Here is a 16436-nt window from a genome sequence, read left to right as displayed (position 1 = left end):
AAGGGAAACAGGCTAAAAGAATTAATTTAGCATCAAATGCTACCTTTTATCATTTTCTGGAACTACTAGCTGTTTAGTAGGGGCACAATGGATTTCTCTTGCAGACTAAAATCTGAATAAATGATAATGGGGAATGAAGTAAAATCCAGCTTGAGAAACAAGATTCTTCAACTAAATACTTTTGTCAGATGGGTAAAGGAAAAATGGGGGCCTTGGTGGCAGACATAGATTTATGAGTCAGGGTTTACATAATGAAAGCAATGACTGGACAAAACTCATTTATCCATCTTTTCATCCACACATGAGGCAGGAATTGAGATTATTACTTCCCTTTCCTAAACATTTCAAAATTCCCTTTCCTTTCTAGGCTTACTGCTCTGCAAGCCCTCCTCAGCTTAGCTGTCAAGGACCACACCAGAAACCAGCTAACTAGTCTGACACCAAGTATTCGTCTCCCCTTTTCATGAATCCTGCACAGCGCTGCTACAGCAACCTTCACAGTGGCCCAAGTTTCTTCCTCCATACCTATTACATCTTCAGCACCCAATGCACTAGATTTAAGGTCAACGAACAACTTGGAAGTCAAGGATTATGCCTATAAATCTTTATTTCCAAACTAAGCACAGAGTCTGACAATTGTAAATCTCTCAATTTTAAGCAAGCTTAGGCAACTTACTAGTGGGTAACTCTGTAAGCCCAGCAGCTTAGATTCACTTTGCTGGTAAGCTGGAAGGTATCCAGCAAATAAAGCTCTTGAAGCCTGCCTCAGGTCGCACTTGCTAGAGCAAACAAAATTTCTTGTAACAGACCCAAACTCATTTAATAGCTTTTGGGTACATTAGAGTGATCTAAAGTTTGTGATTCAAAGAAAATGAGAAAACTGACATTTCCTTGTTCATTTGATTAAAAATGTTAAATGTGCTAAAACCGTAGAAACTGGTTTTCAAACTACTTTGCAATCCAGCAGTCCTTCCAACCCCTAGCTATAGACTAGCTGGTTAGACTCATTTATGTAACAATCTATTTAAAATACTATTCAGGGGAAATTTACTTACAAAAACATTTCTCAAATTATCCTAAAATTCTAGTAGAAAACTACCTTCTACAAGTTTCTTCTAACATATAACCACTCATGTTAAAATTATCTTTATAGTATGTGTAAAAGTTTATTATTTTTTTTTTTGAGACAGTCTTGCTCTGTCACCCAGGCTGGAGTGCAGTGGCGCGATCTCGGCTCACTGCAACCTCCACCTCTCGGGTTCACACCATTCTCCTGCCTCAGCCTCCCAACTAGCTGGGACTACAGGCGCCCGCCACCATGCTCGGCTAATTTTTTGTACTTTTAGTAGAGACGGGGTTTCACTGTGTTAGCCAGGATGGTCTCCATCTCCTGACCTCATAATCTGCCTGCCTCAGCCTCCCAAAGTGCTGGGATTACAGGTGTGAGCCACCGCGCCCAACCTATTCTGTCTTTTCCATGTTTAGATACACAAATATTTACCATTGTCTTACAACTGCTTACAGTGTTCAATACAGTAACATGCTGTACAGGTTTCTAGCCTAGAAGCAACAGGCTAAGCACACAGCCTAGATGTGTAATAGGCTACACCATTTAGGTTTGTGTAAATACAATCTGATGTTCACACAATGGCAAAATGACCTAAGGATGCATTTCTCAGCATACATCCCCCTAATGTGCATCACTGTATTAAGGATTAAGTAGAACATACCTACTTTAAAAACTGGAGATCAAAGGAAATATTCATTTTATCTAAACTGTCCAGATTTTGCATGATTTTTCCCACGTGTACATAAAAATTTACATCTGCTATAGAAGTAGTTTCTAAAAGCAAAGGAACTCATGTTGTTTTCTCAATTGTAAGCTGACATCTGAAGACTCAGGAAGTCACATGTTTTTAGAGTTTACACATACAACAAAATACATGCAACAAGTAAAACATTTAATGAATTATTATAACCCCAACACAATGCTTGCTACTGTATTTAAAAGTATTTATTTAAAATATGTCAACCTCCTTCCAAAAGACGGAAGACACATGAGCCCATTTCTTATATCATGAGGTATAAGGTAACAACAACGAAAATCCTAAATGCAAAAGGACCATCAGTTGCCTAAATATAAAATTGAACTTTGGCAAAGATATGAGTGTTATACAGAATAACAGCCAATAAAGAAATACATTAGTTTACACCATTTCCCCATATCATGGTCCTGTCCCCCTGCACTCTTCCCTTTGGAAGGGTGAGTTACAACCCTGTCCCAGAAGATTCAGAATTTTAAATACGTGGTCTGCTGATTAACATTTATTTTTCCTCAAACCTCAGTACTACAGCTATACAAATTACACTTCTAAAATATTTGAAACAGATACTGAATTTATTGGTTGGCTATGAGTAGGAAAATACATCAGTAAAGAAAAAAGACCCTGTATATAAATATAATACTAGCTAATTACAATTTGACCAAGAAGGTTCCACTGAACAGAACAGTAAAAGCCCTTGTTACCGCCAGTCCGTATGGTTTATTCAGTTCCCATCACCCTCATCAAAGAGCTGCCTGGGCGGATGTGACATTCTTCGAGCTTATAGTGCAGATAATGTGCTGGGTTTTGTTACATGAATGGTAAACAAGAGTTAGTCCAGTGCATTACACGATATAATGTACTGTGAATAAAGACTAGATACTTTATTTTAGACACTACTTCAACATACCAGTTACTAAAATTTATGTAACCAAAAAGAAGAGCAAAGTGAACATCTTAAAATACTGTTTATGAATGGTGAAGAACATCTGCTAAAGGAGTTCTTGGAATTATCTGCAACATTTGTACTGGATATTCTGATAGCTTTACTAAAAAAACAATGCTGTAATTGTTTTGCCTAGCTTGGCTTTAGTCCTTATATATGACCCCAAAACCTTAGAAGTCAGTATGGAAACTAGTTCCATAAATTTAAACAGTACAAAGTGAAACTCTAAAACTTGAATATTATTATTGAGAACCTGAATCTCGAAAGAGCTTTGAAATTTTAATTTAAACATTTAGAAGTGCATTCCATCCAATTTAATAATGTCCCTAAGTTTGAAAGTGCTAATAACCCCAAGTAAGTTTTCCTGGTTGTCACTAAATCACAAACACACAAACACACACACACACACACACAAACACACACACACACACACACACACACACACAAACACACATTTTTGGAGATGTTCTCTGCCTATCTTTGGGACTATTAAAGTTGCACTCAACAATTCATTTCTACAACTTTAGCTTAAATTATGCCATAAGTTAATTTGACGAACAATATTTAAATTCTCAAAGTATAAATAATTACCACGAATATGGTAAAGCTGTACTTCAAGAGATTTGCAACAAGGACTTGAGTGCCTTCAAACTTCTGATCTTTAAAACAGAAAACATGCCCTAAACTTTTTGTAAAACATTTCTAAAATGGATTTATCCAGCAAAAATACTGAAATTACATTATGGCAACACATTAAATATATTTGTTACAGAATTTTTGAAAAAAAATATACACCGTGAAAACATACTAGTTTTTATTGCATTTTAGGGAGTATAGATTACTGAAAATTATTTAGGACACGGAAAATATCTAAAACATGAAACCTTTCTTAACAAAAGCATCATAGTCTATTTTGGTGTGACTGTTCATTCCCTATAGACCCCAAATATTTCTTCCTCTTTTGAAGGTTACACTTGTAAATCTACACTCTTGGTTCAATTTATCACTGTCCAAATAAGGTGGAGAAGCTGTTCAAACTGACCCACAGAATGCAGAATGCCTGGAAGAGGCAAAACAAGTATTTTCAAGACATAACATGTCATTATATCTTAATATGCCGCCCCAAATTCAAATATATTGTAGACAATAACAAATACAGATGAATACATTTTGTGTAAAGCTCAAACCTTTAGCATCTAACAAGTGCACTCTAGTTCCAGCATCTATGAAAAGATGACATCCTCCATTAACAAATACAACATGAGTAAGTGCTCCTCCTCTCCCGCTTCCATAAAGCTCTCTGGACCTGTGATTACATAATGCAGATTGTAGGAAAAGCTGCTTCCTCAGTCTCATTAGTCCAACCAGCTCCAGCTCACCTTCACTGGAAATTGTCATGATGCACATTACCAACACAGTGTTCAGGAAAAATGAGTAAACATACCTTTTATTCACACTTTACAAAAAAACCAATAACAAAACCCCGTAAAAAGTTATGCACTGGTTCTACATCAATACCAGCTTTCCAATGTACTGATTATAAACTGGATGTGTTTGGTGTCAGCACAACTTAAACAAAAAACAAAAAACAAAACCAAAACATCACAATGAAATCCTAGAAAAAACAAAAAACAAAAAACCCTCAAAGGAAAAAACAGGTCCAAGACAAAGATTCAACATCAAAACCTTTTGGATAATTTTCTAAAAGGAAAAAAAAAAAAAAAGAATCATTTCCAAAATGACTCATTCTCCGTATAAAAATTGTTAGTAAGAGTCAATATTTTTTTTCCTAATGCTCACATGGCATCCTTTTGCTCCCCTGCCTGCAGTTGAAACAAAAGCAGTTTGACCAAGCTCCCTCTGAATTCATTTGACTTTTGAGAGAAGAATGAATAAATGAGAACAGACCATGTACACGTTCACTTTGCAGAGTTAAAGCTGGTTTTCATCTCTAAATGGCACACTACGGGCAAAATAGATGGTATGATGTAATTTTTATCTTGCTTGACATACTAAAATGACTTAGTCATTTTAAAAATGATCTGAAGAATTGTCTTAGGGACCTGTTTTAAAAATACATCTAATTCATACTGCTTCATAAATGGAAAATTACTTCTTCTTAAAAAAGGAATGATTAAAACAACAACAACAACAACAAAAAGACTAAGGAATACACTGACAACAAAAAGAATTCACATGATAGTAGTATTCTGGGTGACAAGCAGCACACTGCAATGACACCGAGAAGCAGTGCTTGGATCTGGTGAGCAAAGATCCAGGGACTCACCCTATAACATGTTCCAAAATGTGATATTCAATGCTTCACAATGGGAAAAAGCCACAGCTCATACAAAAGCATTTTCATAAAATTCTCACAAATGTTAAACAGTATTTTAAAAATATAAAAGAGGATGCACAGATTTTCTCTGCATGCACAGGCAGTGCTTGGTGAGAACAAATTTAGGCAGGCACAGTGGAGATAGGACAGGAAGTGTCTCAAAAAGAGTTAAGAAGCTGTACCTAAGCAGCTGCAGTTTTTTAACTTAAAAAAGTTAAAGATTTAAAAATATCAGAATGTACATATATCAACCATTACATTCAGTCCATAAATGTCTACAGATCATCACTGTTCAGCTTATCTGTCCTAGTAGATAGTTTTCATAAAAATTCATGAATAAGTTGCCTCTGGTCTGAAAACATCCTAAGGTTGAAACAGATTTATATGTAAAGAACCATGTTCTCAATTTAAAAACAAAGTAGTACAAAAGGGCTAACAAAACCCTAAGAGTGCAAATCATGAGCAGAGAAAGTCTGTTGCAGCTTCTTTTACAAGCTGGCCTTTATAACACATGAAACAGGTTTAAAAAAAAATTTAGTCTCAGTTTACAATACAATCATTTCCAAATGATTTTTTTTTAGTACAAAATTTCATAAATCAGGTCTTCTGTGGATCATATACAATCATAAAGGCTAAATTCAGATTCTATATTTTACAAACAAGTCTGAAAAAGGAGGGAGTAAAGTATGGAAGAATGGTCTCTGGATGTTACTACTGGCCTCAAAAAAGTAGTGCTACAGATTTCTGTGCAAAGAGAATATGCTGTTCAAACATTTTCCTATTTCAAGGCATGAAAATATTATATTGGATAGAAGAAATAGGAAAATTTCTTATAACAAATTAAAGATAGGTGCAAACACACCAATCCCTGTCTAGCAGTATAAAGCATATTGGGCTCAGAATTTGTCTGTTGCTAGCACCTGGCTTTCATACTATATCCTTATCAAATAATCAGATTGAAAATCCAAATCATTCTTAAGCAAACAAAAATCCTCAGTGGCCATACCTCACTCCCCTATGTTCAGATTTTCACAAGTTTACAAGTGAATCAAGGCTGTCCTCTGAAGGTGCTCGACTACCTCCTGCCAGGAAGGTGGATGCCGTTGACTTGGGGCAGGAAAGGCAGTAAGAGCTCCAGTTGTGCAAAAAGTGAGAAGTGGTCAGAGGGGATGAGGGGGTGCGGGCAGCCACTGATGTTATTCTCAACCAGCCAGTGGTGGTCCAGAGGGCCCAGGATGCCTAAGGTGTTCAGCTGAGGTTTAGAATAGAAAATGTAGTCGATTATACCCTGAAAAACAACAGAAAAAAAGATATGCACCATGTAAGACAACACTAAAATCCTCAGTGCTTTCAAGACATGTCTTTACTGTCATGTTTAGTGAACAGAACAAAACAAGTGAAACTTACTAGCTTGTAGGATGAGGTCTGTACTACATACACCAAATGGTCCCCTTGCAAAACGTCAAATCTAGCAGAATGAAGCATTCTTCTTATCTGGATCTTTAACAAGACCTAAAAGGCCTTTCAGGATGCAGCCTTTGCTTCTCTTTCCTAGCTTAATTTGTGCCACTTTCCCTGCTGCCACACTAGCCTTTGCAATGAGAAAGGGGTGAGGATGTGAGGGGAACCTATAGGTACCAAGTTCTTTCCTGCCCCAGGACGGATGGACGGATGGACACACACACACACACACACACACACTGCCCCCCTTCACCATTCTGTCTGGAACACTTTCTTCTACTTGTTATGAGGTCAATTCCTTCTTAATCTCTCAATGTCAGGTTCAATTGCTTTCCAAAGACCTTCCTGAAGCCTGCTCCTACCTACTTACTACCCTAGCTCCCACCACGGAGTCACTTCCCTTGCTAATGGCCATCTCAAGGTGTAATTATCTACTCATTTGTGTGGTTGAGACTTGTCTCTCTCATCACACCTCAGCTCCACAAGGGCAGGACCGTCTCTACCTGACCCCCCTTTCTCAGCAGCACCCCGCCATGGCATCTAATAAACTGTTCCCATCTAATGGTTCTGCTCCTCTCCTCCACATGCTCTTGGCCAAATGTACTAAAGCACATTCAAGTGTCTTCTTCCTGCCACTGTATCAGCAACAGAAAGATAAAGAAAACGCTAAGCTTTCCCACTCTTTGACTGCTACCCATTCCTTCTCTTCAATGTCTCCTGAAGAATCTGAAAGGAAGGGGCACCTGAGGATAAACAGGGGTTTACTTTCTATGCTCTAAGGTGCAAGAGCTCCGGAGATACTATCTAAACTCTTATTTACACTCTGACAATCTAATCTAAATGATTACTTTTCCAGCAGCTTAGAAATAGAAAGCTGGGAGTTAAGAAATTTTTAAGAAAGCAGAAATGCAAAAAGTAGTTTAAAAGGGCAGCTGAGCCAGATGCGGTAGCTCCCGTCTATAATCCCAGCACTTTGGGAGGCTAAGGCAGGAGGATTGCTTGAGGCCAGGGGTTCAAGACCGGGCTGGGCAATATAGCAAGACCTTGTCTTTACAAAAAATTACCAAAAAAAATGATCTGGGTATGGTGGCGGACACCTGTAGTCCAAGTTAGTGGGGAGGCTGAGGCAGGAGGGTTGCCTGAGCCCAGGAGTTTGCGGCTGCAGTGTGTTATCATCACATCACTGTACTTCAGCCTGGGCAAAATGAGTGAGACCACATCTCTTTTTAGAAAAAGGACACTTGAACACAAGAAAGTGACAGCCCTAAACAATCACTAATGTTAAAAATGGTGAAAGTCTGACCAGGTGCGGTGGCTCATGCCTGTAATCTCAGCACTTTGGGAGGCCAAGGTGGGTGGATCACTTGAGGCCAGGAGTTCAAGACCAGCCTGGCCAACATGGTGAAACTCCATCTCTACTAAAAATACAAAAATTAGCCGGGTGAGGTGGCGCATGCCTGTAATCCCAGCTACTTGGGAGGCTGAGGTATGAGAATCACTTGAACCTCGGAGGTGGAGGTTGCAGTCAGCTGAGATCACGCCACTGCACTCCAGTCTGGGCAACAGAGCAAGACTGTCTCTAGGGGGGGAGAAAGATGTATCCTAGAAACACTTAAAAATGGCTAACATAAATCACATTCTGGCATGCAAAAGAGTTTATTTTCAGTTAAATTAAAATGTAAGAGAAGGAACATCTTACCCCAAATGCCACCCAAATTAGATAATTATGGTGCTGCATATCTAGCTATTTAGTAATGAGAATATAAGAAACATAATTGTCCCCAAAAGGTGAAAAAGTCAACTTAGGAATTTTACAGATTATTTCATGTGACTTCTTATCCTGAAAATTATTAGAACATCTACAAAGTAAGGATGTGACACCGATCACATGGACTTCTAAAGAAGAGTAATAAAAGAATATTATTGGCTGAGCACAGTGGTTCACGCCTGTAATCCCAGCACGTTGGGAGGCTGAGGTGGAAGAATCACTTGAGGCCAGGAGTTCAAGATCAGCCTGGGCATAGTGAGACCCCATCTCTACAAAAAATACAAGAATTAGCCAGACGTGGTAGTAGGCGCCTGTAGTCCCAGCTACTAGGGAGGCTGAGGTGAGAGGATCGTTTGAGCCCGCATGGTTGAAGCTGCAGTGAGACGTCATTGTGCCACTGCACTCCAGCCTGGGTAACAGAGTGAGACCTTGTCTCAAACAAAAAACAAAGAATATTGCTGTCAATGAATTCAAGATTGCTTCATTCCAGTCTGAACACATATCCACAGTTTTAAAGACATAATGATGCACCAGAACACTTGCCAGTCAAATAGAGGTTTGAAAAACTTATCAGTCTCAAGACACACCTTGAAATCAAATGTGTAATTCGTGTAAGGCATCAGGCCACTCTCATAGGCACTCTGTAACTTGAAACCATGCGTGATCCTTCCATTGGTGGTCCCATTCTTCCCATGACAGCTGAAGTTTGTGAGACTCTCGTTATACCTCAACTCCTTAAAGTCTTTGTGATTTGTTTCTACTCCACCTGTGCTCAAATATTCTACAACACCTACAACGAAGACACATTTTTTTATTGTCAAATATAAACAAAAAGTACTTTTAAAAGATCACGCAATAGTAAGAAGTTTTAAACTACACATATTCCCACGTTCCAAAATGTTTCCTTTCACATTTGCCAGGACTTGCCCAGATCTATTTTTACACAGTTGCCATCACAGGATACTGAATCGTTTATACTTTGCTTTATGAACGTGTGTCTTCCCAATTACTGCACAACGCAATTGGGCTGGTGGATAATATTGACTGGTTACTTATTTTGTAAAATGCAGGTCGTTTCCACTTTTTACAAAGAACTAAAGGTAACACCACAATCAGCATCTTAGTATGCAGACTTTTGGCTTACGCTCAATTATTTACTTGGTATAAAATCCCAAGATTAGGACTGAATGTGCCATTTTATAATACTGCCAACTATGGAAGAGAATACCACCAGCTAGTTACAGAGCAAACGTCCACATCCCTGGTGAAGTATTTTCCCAATTTACTAAGCATAAGATTGGCTATGAAAATATACTTTCATTTACATTTTATTCACAAATTAGCAAGGCTGGACATTTTCTGACCTGCCTGCTATTATAATACTATATTTCTCAATGCTGAAATGGGTCTTGGATATTAATGTTTGACCAGATTTTCTCTTTACCCCTCAGATACCTTGTAGCTACACTGAAAGTAGAAAGCATGTAGAGAAATTGTCAGAGACTACTACTACTCAACTGCTTCAGGAGCAGTAATGCCCAGATAACTTGATGAGATGAAATAATTACAGATTTCAGATAGCTTTGATTTTCCCTGAAATAGAATTTTAACTCAATTTGTTTCTTTCTCTTTTATTATTATTATATTATTATTATTTATAGTCTCGCTCTGTCACCCAGGCTGGAATGCAGTAGTACAATCTTGGCTCCCTGCAACTTCTGCCTCTGGGGTTCAAGTCATTCTTGTGCCTCAGCCTCCCGAGTAGCTGGGATTACAGGCGTGCACCAACACGCCTGGCTAATTTTTGTATTTTCAGTACAGATGGGGTTTCACCATGTTGGCCAGGTTGGTCTCGAACTGCTGGCCTCAAGTGATCTGCCCACCTGGGCCCCCCAAAGTGCTGGGATTACAGGTGTGAGCCACGGCACCCAGCCAGTTTCTTTCTTCCTAATGGCCCTATCTATTGTGATGTCAATAATGTGCTTCCAAATGTGCATGTGTGGGTGTTCATGCATACATTCAAGTCCAAGGAAAAGTATTCCTGTGGGTATAAATGAGTTGAAACACGAAAAGAAAGAAACAGTTTGTTATTACAAGGGCTATTGTTTATTGTATACTATCCACGGAAAGAGCGTTCCAGATCGGGCTTTCTGTATTCTACATTTTAATAAAAATCAAGATCCTTGCTCTTTGTTAAAATCGCTTGACTGATATGTGTGCAAATAAAGGAGCTCATTTTCCACCTGAGGTATATTTTTCTAATCAAGTTATAAATACATGCAAAATTGAGATTCTATAATTTTAACTCAAATTTAAACTATGATTATATTACCACATGCTGGAATTCCAAAGAGGCTGTCTTAATAACCGTAATTATCTCTGACTTGGGGGTAATAAAATGGAACTACACACGTTCTTTAAAGAGTTATTTCACGTTATTGCTTATGTGTTTATTCAAGATGATTAACATCCTTCTCCTCAAGTTTCCATAATATCGTTTCATCTTCAAAATGGCCCCTCCACCTCAACATGACGTTTAAAACCTGCTGATAGCTGCTACTACAAACTGAATTTTTATTTGGACTTAATTTGGAATGATCAGAAACAAAACATTACTAAATCATTTTATGTTAAAAAAAAATTCTACATAAAATCACATTATTTTCTTACCAGAGTCTGGCAAAGAATTAAGATCTGCACATAACACAAGCGGAATAGTTCCAAATTCTCCCAAAACACTGGATTTGAGGTTGCGAGAGGCTTTATCAATAATGTTCTTCACTTCTGAGAGGAACATCATAGTTTGTACCAACTTCACATCAGAGTATTCAGGGTCCCAATGCATGTGGGCATTAGCCACAAGAATAAGTTGTTTTTCTGTTCCAAGATGTGGCTTTCCAGCTACATTAGATAAAAACGAAACAAAGAGAGAGACAAAACCCGCCCATCAGCCCATATATTCTTAACAGCGTCTGAAAGCAAATAATCTCTCAGAGTCCCAGAACAGAAAAGACACCTAAAATTCCCACAGGATGACTGAATGTGCCCTACAACAAACCCGAGAAATACACATCTAAACCTGGGCTGGTGCTTCCAGCACAGGGCATTCACTACTTGTACAAAAATAGCCCTATTAAAATTCTGTCTCCTTGAAACCTTTGGTCTTAGTTTGGATGTCCTAAATCAAGCCTCACAAAATTACATCTAAACCCTCTTTCTTAGATTTAAGACAATCGTTAAGTCCTATTTCCATTTTTTCTACACTTCACATTAAATATCTCCAGTTCCAACTGTTCCTCAAGTGACACAAGTTTTGGCTCCCAGCATAATGGGCACTTGAAATATACTTTCAATTTGAAGTGGTCCATTTATCCAAAACTCAAGACCTTTAAATTATTATTTTATTTATTTTTATTTATTTATTTATTTATTTATTTTTTGAGAAGGAGTCTCAACTCTGTCACCCAGGCTAGAGTGCAGTGTGGCAATCTTGGCTCACTGCAACCTCTGCCTCCAGGTTCAAGCAATTCTCTCCCTCAGCCTCCTGAGCAGCTGGGATTACAGGTGCCCACCACCACACCCAGCTAATAAAATGATTATTTTAAATAGATCAGGAAAAGAAGTTAGCTTACAGAAAATCCTTGCTGCCAAAAAATTACAAAAGCGTATGGAGTTCTTACCCCTGGGCAGTTATTTTAATTAATATTTACTTCAACATTTATTTTATATGAAAAATTCTTAGGAGCAAAAAAAAAGGTTTTTTAATGCTTTTCAAGGCTTGTAAAACTTTAATGGGCAATGCTTTCTCATGTTAAGCTTTGTGGTAGAGAAAAAGAGATACATTTTAGGAAAGACAACTTCTCACTGAGTTTCTTCAGGTGTTAGACAAGACCATGAATACACAATGAAATTTCTGTTTTCTATTCTTTTGAAGATGTCTAGTCAGAGCTGGTCAATTTTACAGGAAGTGAAGGGCACTCACACGGCATTTCAATCGATTCCTTCCGAAGTTCTAGCAGTACTGCAACCCCAATGTTATCTTTTGTCATGACTCTGTTCAGCATAGCTTCAGACCCCTCAGAATTTGCCATGGCTAGCTGATTAAATTCAACAGTGTGTTTCTGAACCAAAGTAAATCTAAAACAAAAACAACACACACACACACACAGAGTTGGGAATACCAAGAGGTTAGCTTTGTGGGAAACGTAGTTTTCCCAAACTTCCTTAACAGATACAACGGCACTTAAATCACATTATGGAAAATCCTCCACGTTTAGCACCAAGGTTCCCACATCCATTTAAAGTTGCTCTCAGTCTGTTACTGATACAAATAACAACTTGAAATACTTTTACAACTGAAGAAAATGTAGTCATCTTCTGTTTAAGTTTTATGTTGGAATATTCTACCCTGTAATTTTTAAACAATTCTTTTCTAAAGTATGGGTTTAAGAATCCCTGTACCATCATAGAGGGAATTTTAACTACATGGTATTTCAATTAACAATTGGGAGTTAAACCCTAGTAAACACCTGAAGAAACAGCAGTACTTTAAGCATGTCTCCAAAACAAGGTTATTTCTGATGATTAAAAACAAACAAAAATCCCCTAGGTCAAAGACTATTATTTTCTTGAGTAATAATATAGTGCCTCATTCTCTCATCTGCCAATTAATTTCCACACCCTTGGCCCCCACCCTGCAAATGCTGAGAAAATGTTCTTTTTTAAAAATAAGATGACTTACTTTTCTGTCTTGAAGAATATTGCACAGCCATCAACATGTTTCCTTTCTTGTTCTGACATTGTCCTAGCTCTAGACTTAGGACTGAAGAATCCATTATAGCCACGTTCTTTCAGCTCTACCAGAAAAAAACTGTAATACTGTTCCGTTTCAACCTCCTGAAAAATTGTAAACAGCAGTTATTTCATAAGACAAAAATTAGTCTGCATATTAACTTCTATGTATAGTTTGAGAGCTTGAAATAATTTCAAAGGACTGGTCTGCAGATTAAAGAATGTAATATCTTTTCAGGCCGGGCATGGTGGCTCATGTCTGTAATCCCAGCACTTTGAGAGGCCGAGGCGGGCGGATCACTAGAGCCCAGGAGTTCCAGACCAAGCCTGGCCAACATGGCGAAACCCCATCTCTACTAAAAATACAAAAATTAGCCGGGCATGGTGGTGCATGCCTGTAATCCCAGCTACTAGGGAGGCTGAGAATCGCTTGAACCCAGGAGGCGGAGGCTGCAGTGAGTTGAGATCACGCCACTGCATTCCAGCCTGGGGGACAGAGCAAGAGCCTATCTCCCCACCACCACCACCAACAAAAAAAGTAACATCTTTTCAACACTATTTATCTGAAACCAACTGGAACAGCTACTCATCATTTTACAGGTACTAGGTACCAAGGGCAATTCATTGTTGTTTAGGAACAATGAATGAAAGACACATACTTCTATGCATGTGTATTTCCTTATGTCTTAGAACTGATGTGGAACAAGAACCACAGAGGTCGAAGAACTTTACAAATCATAACTTCAGACCCTTGGGCAGAAAGTAACATGTTCAAGATCATACGAGTGACTATGAGAGTTGCACTGAGAACCCAAGATGATCGTGTACCAAGTCAGTCCTTTTTACATGGTGCCTTAATTGTTCTAGCAACATGGTCGGCAATGCAAAGTTATAGCTTGACCATGCCAGAATTTCAGTAACTTTGCCACCCAATTCAAAAATAGTGCAGGGACGTTGGAGGGAGGAGGAAGGTGAGTATTTAGCAGTCATGGCAAATGCATAAAATCCCAGCTTAACTCATCTGCCTATTTTGCAACATAGCACTGCAAAGCAAAGCAGGCAGTACTCCCAGGATTCACTAATAACAGAAAAAAGCAGTACTTTAAGAACTACTGAAGCTGAAACTTCAAATGTGTCAGTGTAATGTATTCCTAGTTGCTCCTTGCTTTATCAACGCTAGGTCGACTGTCTTCTGTCTGACTTACCTGAAGACTTACGATATCAGCATTGCAGCTCAAGATTTCTTGAATAATGGCCTTTTTCCTGTAGTCCCAGTTTAGCGCCCATGATGGACAGTAGCCGTATAACTGCCGGGTCGCATATTTATCACAAAGAACATTATAGCACATGACAGAAAACAAGGCTGTAGGAAAGATAACTTTACTTATTCACACACGTGGCAGAAAAAAATATATAATTAATTTCAGTAATGGTTTTCACTTAAATGTTAAGTTTGACTGTATTCATTCAATCTATAGTCACTGAAAAGCTACTATACGCCACACATGGGGGATAAATAAAAGACAGATAACGCAAGCAGGACAGATAAGTGAACAAGTTAGAATACAATGTACTACCTGCTACAGAGGTGGGCACAGAAGGGCTGGAAGTGAAAAGTCTAAGCCCGTGAGCCCTTCCGTCTCTGAGCCTAACATTCCTCGCTTCTACATCCCTTCTACCACGTTACCCACTGTTAATGTGGGATGTGGGAACTGGATAGGCAGTTTCCTTAACAGGCAGGCTCATTTTCTTCCACAGCACAACTAGTGTTATTTCATGCAAAATGAAAATGGTATCATAGACCAAATTTTGTTACACGCGCCATGAAAGCTCCCAAACTATTTACATAGAATTTAGGTTAAAAGGAGCTGGGCAGTCACTAGCTCCACTTTCCTCTAAGGAAGGGTCTGGCTCTCTTATAACTCGGTAGTGTCACATCCATTTGGAACATGCTAGGATTTGGAAACTTCTCATAGAGAAAAATTTGGGTGTATTCATTTTAAGTGAATTTCATCAGTACACTACAGAAGGGTTTCTCAACAAGAGTCACACTACTGACATTTCAGGTGAAGCTGTTGTGGGGGCCTGTGCCGTGTACTACAGGATGCTGAGCAGCATCCCTGGCCTCCATCCACTAGATGCCAGCAGCACTTCTCCCCAGTTATGACCATCAAAATTGTCTCCAGACATTGCCAAATGTCCTCCGGGGGATAAACTGCCCGTTCGAGAAGCACTGCTTTATAGCACACTTTCTATATAGCACAATGTTGTATACATAGGTCATGTGAGCAAGAATTCTTTTTTATTACCTCCCAAACCAAATCAACCTTAAACATTCTATCTTACTGCTACCTGTAATCTAAGCATGCTGACAACACTGTTAGGCTTATAGAGACTGAGCAAAAATAACAGTTAAAAAATAAAAGACTACCAACCAGTTGGCCTTGTCCTATCTGGTTCTTGTAACATAATCCAAGACCTTGGAGGTGGTTGTTCTGTTGTAACTAGTTGAATAGAAAATACAGAATTAAGCAATATTCTTACACGTCTTCCTAATAAAAAGGTTTAAACAAATAACCACTTACTTCTTTTTGCAGTACCTGACAAATTATCAAGCAAATAGTTCAGCAGCCGTCTTGTTCCATCTGGTTCCTGATAAAGGTTCAATATATCCTGGGTAAGGGGATTTCCTGGAAATATTTTTAAAATAAGTAAAATGAAACTAAGTAATAAAATGTTTCAAAATTTTAAAATGTATCAAAATTATCAGATCATCTGTAACAATGTTATAGTTACTACTAAGATGTCAAACTACAGAAAACATTATTTTTTCAGTTGTTGATATGAGTAAAAATGATTCATACCATGTTCTATATACACATTCAAAACATAATATTAATGGGCTGATGTCAATCAGAAATGCTCTAACAGTGCTCTATATCTGACCCTGCCTTGCCAACACTTTCAATAATACAGATGGTTATAACAAACAAGAGTGAGCAAAACACGAACGGGGCAGGCAGGTGACTGGGGGAGTGGGTGGGCAGAGGAAACAGTGAAGGGAAGGATGAAAGCCAGCGTAATGCATCAGAGAATCAAAACTCTACAATGTCACAAAGCTAACAACAAAACATCCTAATGACAAATATACACTTGCATTTAGATTTTTTGAAGTCATACTGAACAAAGCAACAAAATGGGGCTGACTTGGCTTAAGAATTAACTCACTAAGGAGGGGAAAAAAAATCTCAGGGCCATGAGCCATCTGTAAATTCAATAACTGCTTTGTTCCAAAATGAGAGCAAAAAC

At 38.4% G+C, this 16436-nt stretch overlaps 1 protein-coding gene across 6 annotated transcripts in view; it reads right to left on the bottom strand.

Annotated features, from left to right (window-relative positions):
• Nucleotides 1–2379: 2379 nt before the first annotated feature.
• Nucleotides 2380–16436, bottom strand: part of CNOT6 (CCR4-NOT transcription complex subunit 6) — an 81760-nt gene continuing 67703 nt past the window's right edge. For 5 of the 6 annotated variants that reach the window (XM_024247107.3, XM_054556673.2, XM_054556672.2 and 2 more), the window contains 8 exons: nucleotides 15713–15817; nucleotides 15563–15631; nucleotides 14333–14490; nucleotides 13078–13232; nucleotides 12319–12473; nucleotides 11007–11237; nucleotides 8924–9126; nucleotides 2380–6395 (listed from right to left, as the gene is read on the bottom strand). In XM_024247107.3, the coding sequence (XP_024102875.1) occupies nucleotides 6183–6395; nucleotides 8924–9126; nucleotides 11007–11237; nucleotides 12319–12473; nucleotides 13078–13232; nucleotides 14333–14490; nucleotides 15563–15631; nucleotides 15713–15817 (1289 nt within the window). In that variant the 3' untranslated portion in view covers nucleotides 2380–6182. The remainder of the gene's footprint in view (nucleotides 6396–8923; nucleotides 9127–11006; nucleotides 11238–12318; nucleotides 12474–13077; nucleotides 13233–14332; nucleotides 14491–15562; nucleotides 15632–15712; nucleotides 15818–16436) is intronic. The other variant, XM_024247109.3, reaches the window with a different exon arrangement.

The sequence above is a fragment of the Pongo abelii genome, chromosome 4 (assembly GCF_028885655.2).
Source record: "Pongo abelii isolate AG06213 chromosome 4, NHGRI_mPonAbe1-v2.0_pri, whole genome shotgun sequence".
Lineage (NCBI taxonomy): Eukaryota > Metazoa > Chordata > Mammalia > Primates > Hominidae > Pongo > Pongo abelii.
This window is presented reverse-complemented; position numbering and strand designations above follow the sequence as displayed.